At 32.8% G+C, this 12266-nt stretch overlaps 1 protein-coding gene across 12 annotated transcripts in view; it reads left to right on the top strand.

Annotated features, from left to right (window-relative positions):
* The first annotated feature begins 388 nt into the window (after window positions 1-388).
* Window positions 389-12266, top strand: part of ARL13B (ARF like GTPase 13B) — a 44020-nt gene continuing 32142 nt past the window's right edge. For 2 of the 12 annotated variants that reach the window (XM_087894952.1, XM_034413593.3), the window contains exons 1-5: window positions 389-592; window positions 1781-1889; window positions 2497-2660; window positions 6255-6325; window positions 7612-7861. In XM_087894952.1, coding sequence (XP_087751078.1) covers window positions 2602-2660; window positions 6255-6325; window positions 7612-7861 — 380 coding nt within the window. In that variant the 5' untranslated portion in view covers window positions 389-592; window positions 1781-1889; window positions 2497-2601. Of the gene's footprint in view, window positions 1042-1780; window positions 1890-2496; window positions 2661-6254; window positions 6326-7611; window positions 7862-12266 lie in introns of all 12 variants that reach the window. The other 10 variants (XM_034413608.3, XM_034413569.3, XM_087894953.1 and 7 more) reach the window with 8 other exon arrangements.

The raw sequence follows: 12266 nt of genomic DNA on the forward strand, positions 1-12266 counted from the left end.
ACATGTGGAAATGTTAAAACTTCTCCAGATCTGTGATAGACTACCAGTATTTTTATTTTATTTTATTTGGCGGTCACTATTTAAGAATGAGATTATATTGAATCTGGCTGTCCATACAGTTTTGTAAAAATCTTCAGATCCCCCCTTCCCCCGCCCCTCAGTCACTTTCCAGGAGCGCACGCGCACAGGGAATAAAGCAGCAATCCAATTCAAGAATTCCAGGCACCCGTCCGTCATTCTGGAAACTAAATCCTGCCTCCTCGCGGGACCAATGATTGGTGGGTGCCATCAGTCAAGGAATCCTTCATTGGCTGTTTCCTTTCCTCATTTGCGGTCTTGTCTCTATTTCTCTCATTCTCTCCCCCTCTTCCCCCTCCCTCTCTCGTAGCTAAGGGAGACCGACGTAGTTACGCGTCCTTCCTGCGCCCGGTTGCTATCGGAGACTTAGCCAATAAGCATACTCCAGGAGCATCACGTGAAGACGTCTAGCTAAACCTGCGAAAGAGGCGCGGTCACGTGACTTTGTAGAAGGGCCGCCCCGAGAACCTATGGCTACTATAGGATTTCTCAGCGACGGGGAGACGAGAAGACGGTCAGGAGGCCCTCGGGGGCGGGAGAGCTTTGTGAATCTAATTTAACGTGGGGGCGAGGGAGGCGCCTGGGCTGCTTGTTTAGAGGCCGAAGGCTTGCCGCATTCCTTTATTCCCCCCCCCCCCCCGGCCATCCTAATAAATCATTGTAACAGAACAGTTCTCATAGCTCGGAACGATTCGTTCACTACTGGGCTGCTGGCCACCGTTGTTAGTGCTCTGGTACGACAGTCATTCCCGGGTCCAAAGATTTGGTGGCGTTGAATAACTGCCCCCGTCCGTGCGTTTCTCGCGCGTGAACACGCTCATGTCTCGGGCTTATGACACCGGAATTTAAAATGAACGATGGAATGCAATTCATATTTATTCGGCTTTTTGAGTACAGCACATCGCAGAATATAAAAGCCGAAGCAGTGCCTTTCTAATGTAGGACCAAAGCTTACAATTGTTTGTAAGTTTGTATAATAGTCAGCTCACAAAATACACTTTTTGGGAGTGTGCATATTTCGTCTATAAGGCATTGCCGTGTTTTGTTTTGTTTTTAATTATTTGAACTGTTTAATAGACTATCAAGGAGGAAAGCTGAATTTGCCTGTAGAGAAGCATTTGAGAGGAGACGGCGGCATGAATCAGAATTATCTGTGCATTAATCACAGTTGTATTGTTTACATTTGATGTAATACATGATACATAAGGTATCATACATGATAATACATGATACATAAGGTATCATGAAACACTCATGCCTATTTGAAGCAGGATTGAAAAATGAGGTGGCTCAATCTGACAATAAGCTTTAGTTTGAACTTTAGTTACGATTTAAAAGCCATCCTTGATCCATGAAGCTTTCTGACTTCGCCGTATTCCTTAATCATAAATAAATAAATCCATTGCTTTTATAATTACTGGTTCTACTTCCAGTGCTGTTAACTGTTAAAGTTAACATCTTTAACTGCATTTTTAAAAACCACATACTTATGCTCCATTAGAAGTTTTGGATACATTCTACAAATCAGCCTACAGCAGATCTTATACCTGATTTCATTGAATAATAATGAAATCATATTTCATACATGTCTTACAAATAATGCATGTCACAATTGGATGCGTAAAGCTTTCATTCCTTTTTAGAAATAATACTATTAACAATTTTATGATGTGCCTCTCCTTTTTAAATTCATTTATTACAGAATGTCCTACTGTATTATGGAGATTGTAAGGTGATTCTGCCTTGTTACCAATCTTTCTACTATCTTTCTGATAGTGGTTGTTTAGTGTAACAAACCAGTGCTTGCTCAGGTGTGTGCCTGTAATATTAAAATTCTAGGAAATATTGTATTTTTTGTATTTAAATTACTGTTAATTCTTTCCCACCTGCTTTGAGTAGAGTAAATTATTTTTAAAAAAGTAATATACTTTGAATTTATGGCCCACTTTTCTATCCATTTGACAATAATTTTTGTCAAATAATTTTTTTATTTTTATTCTATTTTCATTTATTCAATCTATGTTAGTTGTTCAACCTTTTCCTTTGATTTGTTTATTTTTAACATTTTTTGTAAAAATAGGTTCTGGGAATATTGTGTTTTTGCTGAATGTAGCTTTTATAAATCCAGTTTTTGATTGGCTATTCAGTCAACTCTTTCCTGATTAAAGAATGGGGTAGAAAACTATGGCTATATTGTTTCATATGCATGATTATCTAAAAACTGCTTTTCTTGGATAAAAGATAAGGATGCTGCACTCTGACTGTAACTATAACATTTTAAATAAATGTGGCCCCACAAAATAAAGGAGAGTGCTTGCTATGTTATAGAAGTAGTTCTTTAGTGAGATTGGTTTGAAAGACTACAGTTGCCAAGAACTTATTGTGTATTCTTACTCTCCCCTTTATTTTGGTAATAAGGCAATATTCAAATTGATCTCTTCAACCCTTGATTGAATATTCTGGAATTAGTCAATATACCATACCTGCAGTTTATTTGGTGCTCTGAATGGCTGTTGGAAAGGGATGTACAGTCTGATGGCCAATTGCTGTAGCTGGCTAAAGCGGTGGCGAGAACCCGTCAGGTAAATGACCAGGCTTTAAAATACTCATTTTTTAGTAACTTTGAAGATTATAGATGGTACAGCAGCTATGAAGGTATGTAGACCTGTAGTTAACTCATTTTCACATAGAACAGACCAAGGCAAAATATTATCTGGAATATTATAAGGAAGATTTTCTGTAATTTAAATTAATTATGTCATATATATTTTTAAAAGTGTAGTTGGATGCATGGAGTGTTATTGATACATAGGAAATGAGAATGGTGGGAGTTCATATTAAGATCAGAGGGAAACAAAACATAAATATGTTGTCCGTTTTAAGGTTATGACATATTCTTGTGTGCTTTTTGCCTATTCTGTTGGCCATGCTGCAAAGATCTCACATTAGGCATACTTCAGTTATCCATTGGCCCTGTTTACAGAGAACAAGGCTTATATGAGAAATTTTTGAGGAGACTGAAAAAGTAATGGAAAGGAAAATAGCCATAAACAGTTAAAAGATAGCAGGTGAGTCTGTTGATAGCTCATCCTGTAAAAGACAACTTAGCCTAGATGGCTAATAAGCATTTCAAATCATTTAAAGGGATTTCATCTTAATGAATTCACTATATATTAGGATGAGAAATTTATTTTGCAGTTTCAGTAGTACTTTATTTACTCCGCAACTAGCCTTAAAGATACTTTACTGAAGTTTCTGTAATCCAAGCTTTGATTTTTCTAAAGTTTGTGGATCTAGACAGTTAAAAGAATTCTACATCATTGTTTAGAAGCAGATTAGCCTCATAGTCTCTAGTTGACTCCTTTGAGTCCTCTGCTAACATAAGGATTAATAAATCATTTTTGGATTAATTGAGACCCAGAGTACTGCGATTGTACTGTCAAAAATGCTAATGCTACTGTTAAAGGTAGTATTTAGCTTCCAGCTGCCTGCAGTTACTGCAAGTTCAATTCTCACCAGGCTCAAGGTTGACTCAGCCTTACATCCTTTCTAAGGTAGGTAAAATGAGGACCCGGTTTGTGGGGGCAATAAGCTGACTTTGTATAAAATATACAAGAGTATGAAGGCTATTGCTTAACGCATTGTAAGCCGCCCTGAGTCTCTGGAGAAGGGCGGCATATAAATAAATTAATTAATAAATTAATAAATAAATTAAAAAAAATCAATAATAATTTTCAGCAGCAGATTTTTTTATGTTTTTGGAAAAGTATCATCCATTCAAAAAGGAAACTTAAATTTCAAACAAAACATCTCTGATGATTTCTGAATAGTTGCTCCCTTCTCAGTAGCATATGATTTACATAGGATATGTAAAAAAACCTTTCCCTTTTCTGTTTTCTGCTGAAATAAAGATTTGTACAGGGAGAAAGCAGAAAAGGAAAATGTTATTTGTACATATCGCTATGCTATTGGTAAGTGAGCAACTAAACTATTTAGAAATCAAGGGTTCTTTGTTTGAAACTAAGTTTCTTTTTTAAAATTTTTGAGCAACTCAGAATTTATTTAAAAATTTGTTCTTTGCATACTATCTCTGTCTTCTCTTGGAATAATAGAATCAGGAAGTAAAAATGTTCTTCCTGGTGCATATGAGTTGCTAAAATGGTATAAAATAATTTTTTGAACTCTAATCTTATTATGGTTAATTGGAAATAAGGCTTACTGAATTCATTAGGAATTGCTTATAGTCAATTTAAATTATCTTTTGATATTTGGATATGTGTAAATTACTGTTTAAATTCTGTATTAAAAGTCTGTTAGTTAAAATGCTTAAAATATATATAAACAGCGGTTAATCAATTTCTAATGATAAAATAATAATGTGCAAGTTTGAGTTATAAAACTATGCTGTAAAAATCAAGAATTGTAACACCTATGTTTATGGATTGGGCAAAAAGATAATATTAATTATAAGTAATGATGTCTAATAAATTTACATCTTGATTTTTACCATGTATTTTTTAAAAATTCTTTTTTCATGGTCAATATTTAGTCTTGCAGATTGATCAGTTCAAATTATTTACCCAACATCCCACACAGCACATAACCTAATTGCTTATATACAGCTATTCCTTACAACAGTTCACTTAGTGACTGTTTGAAGTTACAACACCACTGAAAAAAGTTACTTACAACAAATTTTCACATTTAACAACCGTTGCAGCATCCCCGTGGTCATGTGATTTACATTCAGTAGCTTGACAACTGATAGTTGCAGGGTCCCAGGGTCGTGTGGTCACCTTTTGCAAAGTTCTGACAAGCAAAGTTAGCGAGGAAACCAGATTCACTTAACAACCATGTGTCTAATTTAACAACTGCAGTGATTCCCTTAACAAATGTGGCAAGAAAAGTCATAAAATGGGCAAAACTCACTTAACAAATTTATCACTTAGCAACATAAATTTTGAGCTTAGTTGTCAAAAGTGGAGGACTGTATAGATACATTTTAAAAATACATAATCCCAAGGAAAAAATGGAAAAACTTAAGATCTAATTATCCTGACATTATGGATTACTTTTCATTCCTTAATTTCCAAAGGCTATACTGTATTTTATGTATATATATAAATATAATTCTTGAAATTTCCACTTCATATAGTTCAATGCTGTGAGTACTGAACTTGTCATCTTTAAATTTTCCTTTCTTTCTTGGCTTCTGTTATCCATTTTATTTATGGTGGATAAGTTTATACTGCATGCTGATCCATAAAATATAGTTTATAAACTACAATGGCTAATACACATAATATGCTTTGCCAAGATCAAATGAACATTATGGCATCTGAGATATGTGAACTAAGAAATGTATCAATTTCCATGAATTCCTTACTTTTTTGACATGCCACTTTTTATTTAATCCATTTTTAAACTATGTTTCTTTTTCTTTTACAAGATTTGAAAATATAAACTTTTGTCTTGGGTAACACTGGTAAAGACTTTCATTCATAGTCTGATTTTACCTCATTTTAATTATTCTAAATCTTTTACTATACGTTTATCTGTCAATTTTCTGATTTCTGTCTACTCAGCATTTGGCCTCAACAATGAGAATCTTTGTTCCTCATGAGACAATCCTTTTAAAATTTCTTTTTCTAAAAAATACTGTTCTTAGTTCTAAAATATTTCACTTCTCTTCTCTTCTCCCTTCCATCCTTCTGCTGGCTTCTTCTGTTTTTCCTCTTCCTTCACATTCTACCCATTTTTTTTTATTTGTCTGCTTTGAACATTTAGAGATTCTGTGCTCATTGAAGTGTATCAAATTTTTATCTAGAGGCTAGATAGTTTTTTTCTTCACAATAGAAATATTCTACAAATGTTCTTCAATGTGTATCTTAATATATTAAATCATCCCCTTGATGGTTTTAGTACCATGTTCTCATACCGTAGAACTGAAATAAGAGTTAAGTCTCTTTCTGTTGCTCCCTATATTTTTCCATGTGTTTTAGAATTTGTTAGAGACCACTTACTTTACCTGCACTTTGTAAAATAGATGAAATCTTTGTTGAATCTTTGCCATGTGGTTTTGGGTGGTAATATTGAAAGTATATTTATTTGTTGTAAAATATTATGTGCTCTTTTTAAAGACAACATTCTAATTTCTTTTTGTTGGTATTTCAAAGGAAGGTGACATTGATCATGGTGGGTCTTGATAATGCTGGGAAAACTGCAACAGTAAAAGGAATCCAAGGCGGTATGTTGGATATTGTATTTTAACCTATAATTTTCAAAATAATACTGTTAAATTTTTTTCCATGTTTAAACTTGTAATCAGGATCTGATACACTATAATATTTTACTCTGTTAAATCAAATAATGTCTCATTGTTTTGGGAGAAAGAAAGTATATACCACCACCCCCATCCATAGAATTTAAAGACAAGAAACATCTCTGAAAATAATACAGATTTCATATTTTAACTTACATCTTTTATTTGGCACTTCTTTGGTTGGTGGAAATATGCATAACTGTATGCTTGTCGATTGGTTTCTTGTTATGCATATTTTAGATACCTTAGAATATCTACTGAATCTACTGAACATTTCCTCTGACTAAAAAGAGCTCATGTACACTAATGCCCCATTAATTAAGTGCTATTCTCTAAGGTGCCCCATTAATTAAGTGGCTATTCTCTAAAGTCAGGAAAGTCTATCTCTGTATGTTAGGGAATTCCACTTCATGCAGGATAATCATAAAAGAAAATTCACTTCCCTCAGTATATCAACACTGCATATGGAATTCTGTAGAACCTGGCTAATAAGTTTCATTCAACTTCTTTTTGTACAGATAAGGTCTAAAATACATTTTCAGTAAAAGCATGCTTCATTGTAATATTACTGTTGCTCTGAAATAAGAATTAACTTTGATATGCTCTTAAGCTAATGATTAATAATATTATTTTTTACTTATACAGTAAAATAAAATATTTAGCATTAGTATAGGTCTCTATTATAGTTTGGAATTAATGTGGGGTAATTGGTCATATCAGAATTCATAAACGGTCAAGTCATAATAATTGTTTATTTTCATATAGAAATATATTTAACTGCTGCTTAGATATTCTTATATATAGGCAGTTTGTAATTTGTATGTAACCATTACATAACAATTTGATGTCTGTATAATTTATGAGTAGTGTACTAAAGGAGTAACCCCCATGCTTCTTTTCTTTATTCTTATTCTGCAACTATGAAACCCTGTAATTTCTTCCCAGCTCCAGATAATTGCTGACCCTCAGTTCTGTTTGCCTCTCCATATTGTTTTGAGGAAAATATAAAATGTTGGGAATATATTTATTTTATTTATTTATTTGTAGCTTGCCTTTATTATTTTTACAAGTAACTCAATACTGCCTATTCTGTGAACTGTACCTGTGAGAGACCCAAACAATCCAGTACATTATTAGATTATTAGAATAAATCAAAATTCTTATTCAAGTTTCATTGAACTATCTCTCATAGTATATTTTAATTTTGTCAGAATCCCCTGAAGATGTGGCTCCAACAGTTGGATTTTCTAAAATTGATCTTAAACAACGATGGTTTGAAGTCACGATTTTTGACTTAGGAGGTGGAAAACGTATCCGAGGCATTTGGAAAAATTACTATGCTGAATCCTATGGAGTAATATTTGTTGTGGATTCAAGTGATGTGGAAAGAATGGAAGAGACAAAAGAAACAATTTCAGAAGTTCTAAGACATCCCAAGATATCAGGGAAACCTGTATTAGTGTAAGTAACATAAATTTAAAGATATTTAAATATTATATTGAAAATGAGTGTGCTACTGTTAAATAATTAGAAATAATGGGGAAATTGTGTTACATAAATAAAGCTATATACTCTTTTATACGCTAGTCTTTTCTATGATAGTAAATATTTGACTATTATGATTATTATAACTGTTTGATTTTTGACTATTGATGATTGATTCAGTATTAAAATATAAATGGTTCATTAAAAATATCATTAAAGAGATATGCATGCCCAACACAAGAGGGTGCAATTGATGCATTCTGCATATTGCTAACTTCTGAGAACTGACATCATCAAACAAACTAAAAAAATTAATCAAATGTTAAGATGGTTCTCATCGGATAGAATTTTCAAAGAAATATTATTGCTTAGCACATTGTAAGCCGCCCTGAGTCTCCGGAGAAGGGCAGCATATAAATCAAATAAAAATAAATAAATAAAAAAATATTATGATGCATAACATTCTTTCATAAATGTTCTTAGTAGAAAAGCCCTTATAAGATTGCAATATTTTCAATTTTTCTATGCATTTGTGAAAAAAAGACATTTTTAAAAACAGTATCTTCTGTATTTTGCTATATATTTACAGATTCCATTTTTTTCATCTTTCATTCTTGGATGTAATACGGCAGAAAATTTGGGTTATATATTAACATTAAGATATAAGCTCTTTAGTTCATGTTGCTGAAGAATTTATTTGCAAATACTCAATTGCTCCGGAGAATATTTGTATCCCAGAAGAACTCTCATTATTTACAATAGAAAATTTGTACCCATTGTATCCATAAAAATAAATCTAGTCTTTTACATGTACAAATAGGTACTTCCTATCTGAAATGTTTTGGTTGGCATTCCTGGCACTGACATTCCTTATTGTTAATAATCTGTGTCTACGCGTTTGAATCTAATTCTGAGAAACATTTTTAGTTTGAAAATATTTAAATATATGGTTATTTGTGGTTTTAAATAATGAAGCAGAATTTATAAATATTTGAATGACTTGCTGTGAAAACTATTTATGTTGACTGTAATTATTCAGGAAAGCAGTCATGCTAGCCATGTTGCTAAAAATTAATTCAGCAATATGAAGAAGGATTTCAAGCCCTCTCTCATAATATAAATTAACTGCATTTTCCTTATACCACTCTAGATTTTTGTTTACTACCTCAGTAATTCCAGAATGCTAAAAGCAGTAGATATTCATCAAAGGTATCTTGTCTTTTTAAACTAAAACAAACTAAACAGTAATTTGTTAGTGGACTAATTCCTAAACTGAAGTGTACTTTAGCTGTATACTTGGTGTATAGACCTTTTTTCAGAAATGGTAAAGTATCTTTGTGCCATGGTTGTGATTAAAGTCAACCGTAGGCCCATTATAGAATGTTCAACATGCATTTATTTATTTTATTTTATTTCGAATTTATATACCGCACCTTCTCCTGAGGGACTCAGGGCGGTGTACAGCCAGATAAAAACATACAATACAAACATTAAAAACAATTAAAAGAATATATATTAATTTGGCCCCAATTTAAGATAACAAACCAATTAAAAAATTTAAAAATATGTTAAAAAATATGTTAGCTGCTCATTGAGATTTGATAATAAGTAAACATGACTGACTTCCCACTTTTGTTGCTATATCTTTAAGTATTATTGAACCCTGATAAGCATTCATGCCAGATCAATGTTGAAATGACTTTAGGGCTTTTTATATTATGTTAGGGTAGGAAGTTGAGATTTAATTAGTACATGAAAGACTATCAGAAAAAGAAGAAATGCTATCATTTTAGATAGATGAAAAGACTCGTTTTAGAACAATGATTACTCACAAATTGCTTGTATATAAATACAGATACTAGACATAGAACTAGGGCTGGGTTATTTTATAACTGTTAAAAAATTACAATCTTTAACATTCCCAGTATTTATTACCAGGAAATCATGGTTAGTTACTGTTCAGGTGAATTATATCTCACAATTTATAAGCCCACCCACAGTCTGTAATGCCGCCCACAACATCGACACACCCAATAGCTCCCATTTTACACCCCCTTTCCCCCATGCTCCTTGCTTGGGACTCCACCTGTTTCCATTTCATGACCCACACGGTCCTGGGATCCTGACAGTAGCCAGGATTGCAGGTGCCAAACAGTGTAGCCATATGGCATTGTGCTTTACAGTTGCATTGTTAGCAATGGAAATTCCAGTTCCGATTACCATCATAATCTGAGAATTACCTTATTATAGTTTAGTATTAAGTGTCAATCCAGTTTTTGTGACATACTTTACAAACCATTGCTAAAAGAAAAAAAGTATGTGATGGTGGGCTTACTGACACTTAATTTTTCTATTGAGTTAAAACAAGTCTCATTTTTGTATAATACAAAGGTTAAAAGCTTTTTACACTGTACTAGAAAACAGCAGGTACAGCTATGTTTCAAATAAGACATGTTGTAGTAGCAATATTGTCTGCTTGAAAGAAAACAGTGAAGTGTAACTGGTGGAATGAAGCAGAGCCATGACAGAAAAGACAGACTTCTCTTTCCTAGACTAGCATTATGTTATGCTCCTTATCTTTTTTCTCTCTCTATCTAGCATTCCGTCATGAATGCTGAGCCTTGTTTAACTGGTTTTTCTTATGCTGCTCCCTTCAAAGTATGTCCACTCAGATTTATTTATGCTACAAACCATAGAAAGAGCACAGCTTTATTTCTTTTACAGTTGGTTAAAAATGGCTTCTTCTTGTGCTTTTGACTATGATCGTTATATACAACTTTATTGTTCATTGTTGCATTTATTTCTTCATCTTGGTGGAGGATTTTTTGGGTGGGTGGGGCTTTTATGAGTCTTAATAATTGGTGACTTGGCAACTTTTTGACAAGTAATTTGTCATTGCCTTCTTCCTTGGGCTGAAAGAAATATTGTGATAAAGTCATCCAATTGGCTTATTTCTAAAGCAAGGCTAAAATTCTGTTCTCTCAATTTTTGGTCTTTAAGCAGTATACCAAATTAGTTGTATTATGTGTTAGAGAAGAAAATATAGCAAATAACTATCAATAATCACACATAGTAACCTGTTTCTCCCAAAATAAGACGTCCCCTGATAATAAGCCCAATCGGGCTTTTGAGCACATGGCAATAAGGCCAAGCGCTTATTTTAGGGTTCAAAAAAAAATATAAGACAGGGTCTTATTTTTGGGGAAACAGAATCACAAGAACTTGCTAGTATTTTTCATAGGCCAATATTTGGATTATTTCTATCACCTATCAGCACATTACTTTCTGTGTCATTTGAGAAAGACAAACACAGTTTATATGGAAGAAATTGTTTTGCAGTAAAATGCCCCCAGATGTATGATTGCAGCATCTTTTTTTCTTCCTATTTTTTCTAATATATATCTGTAGACCGAATTTTTCCCCCCAGGCACAATTAAATAATGCCCCTTTGTTTTAAACATAGAAATTTTCCTGAATAGCACACAGTTCTTTCCACTACACTGTTGCCATTACTGGTCCTAAATTAGAAGGTTGCATTAACCTGACGAAGGTATTGTTTGAAAAAAAACATTAATATGAATTTTATTGGCTATGTTGGTCTGACAAACCTGTCTAGTTGGTATTGACTTTTATGTGCAGGAAGTAACTCTTTTTTTTTTTAAAAAAATGAGTTTTTGGGGTGAAAAAACAAACCTTAGAATCAAAAAACATCTCCAACTGCTGGGGATTATTGCATGTTTTATTTTTTTTAAGCTCTTTGTGCCAGGTTTCAAGTTTAAATGCCAAAATGTGTCATGAATGGATTATTTTAAATTATTCTCCTACCTTCTAAAGGTTCTTTCTCTTCAGACTTTATTCATGGCTTGTATAAAGTCAGAATTCTTTTAGTCTCATAATTGGGAATCTGTGACTTAATCTCAGTTAAAAAATAGCCTAGGTTATTTTATTTTTTGGAATTTAGTGATGACAGGGATAATATATTGTAAACTATTGTAAGCAAAACAAGAATTTCCATTTAAACAAGTGAAGATAACAGCTACTACTGTAAGTGATATGTTGGGGAAGAAATATTAATTTAGCTACTCTAATGTTTATTCCAGATTTTATAGTTAATTGTTTATAAACTGAGTAAGACTGACCAAATTTATCCTTTAAGTGGAAATTATCCTTCCTTGAATTCTGTTCCTATATGGTAAAAACATATGCCTTACTCAAAATTTTTATTTGTTTGTTTATTCTGAGGTCAAAATGAAAACTTAAACTGAGTTAAAAGTATACTGGAGCTTTGTCACTTTTTTTCAAAGCGTTTTCCTTAGTAAACCATATGAAATACAAATAAACTCTGCAGTTAGAAACGTAATGTTTGTAATAGTTGTATATT

This window comes from Pantherophis guttatus, chromosome 5 (genome assembly GCF_059756535.1).
Source record: "Pantherophis guttatus breed Tessera chromosome 5, ASM5975653v1, whole genome shotgun sequence".
NCBI lineage: Eukaryota > Metazoa > Chordata > Lepidosauria > Squamata > Colubridae > Pantherophis > Pantherophis guttatus.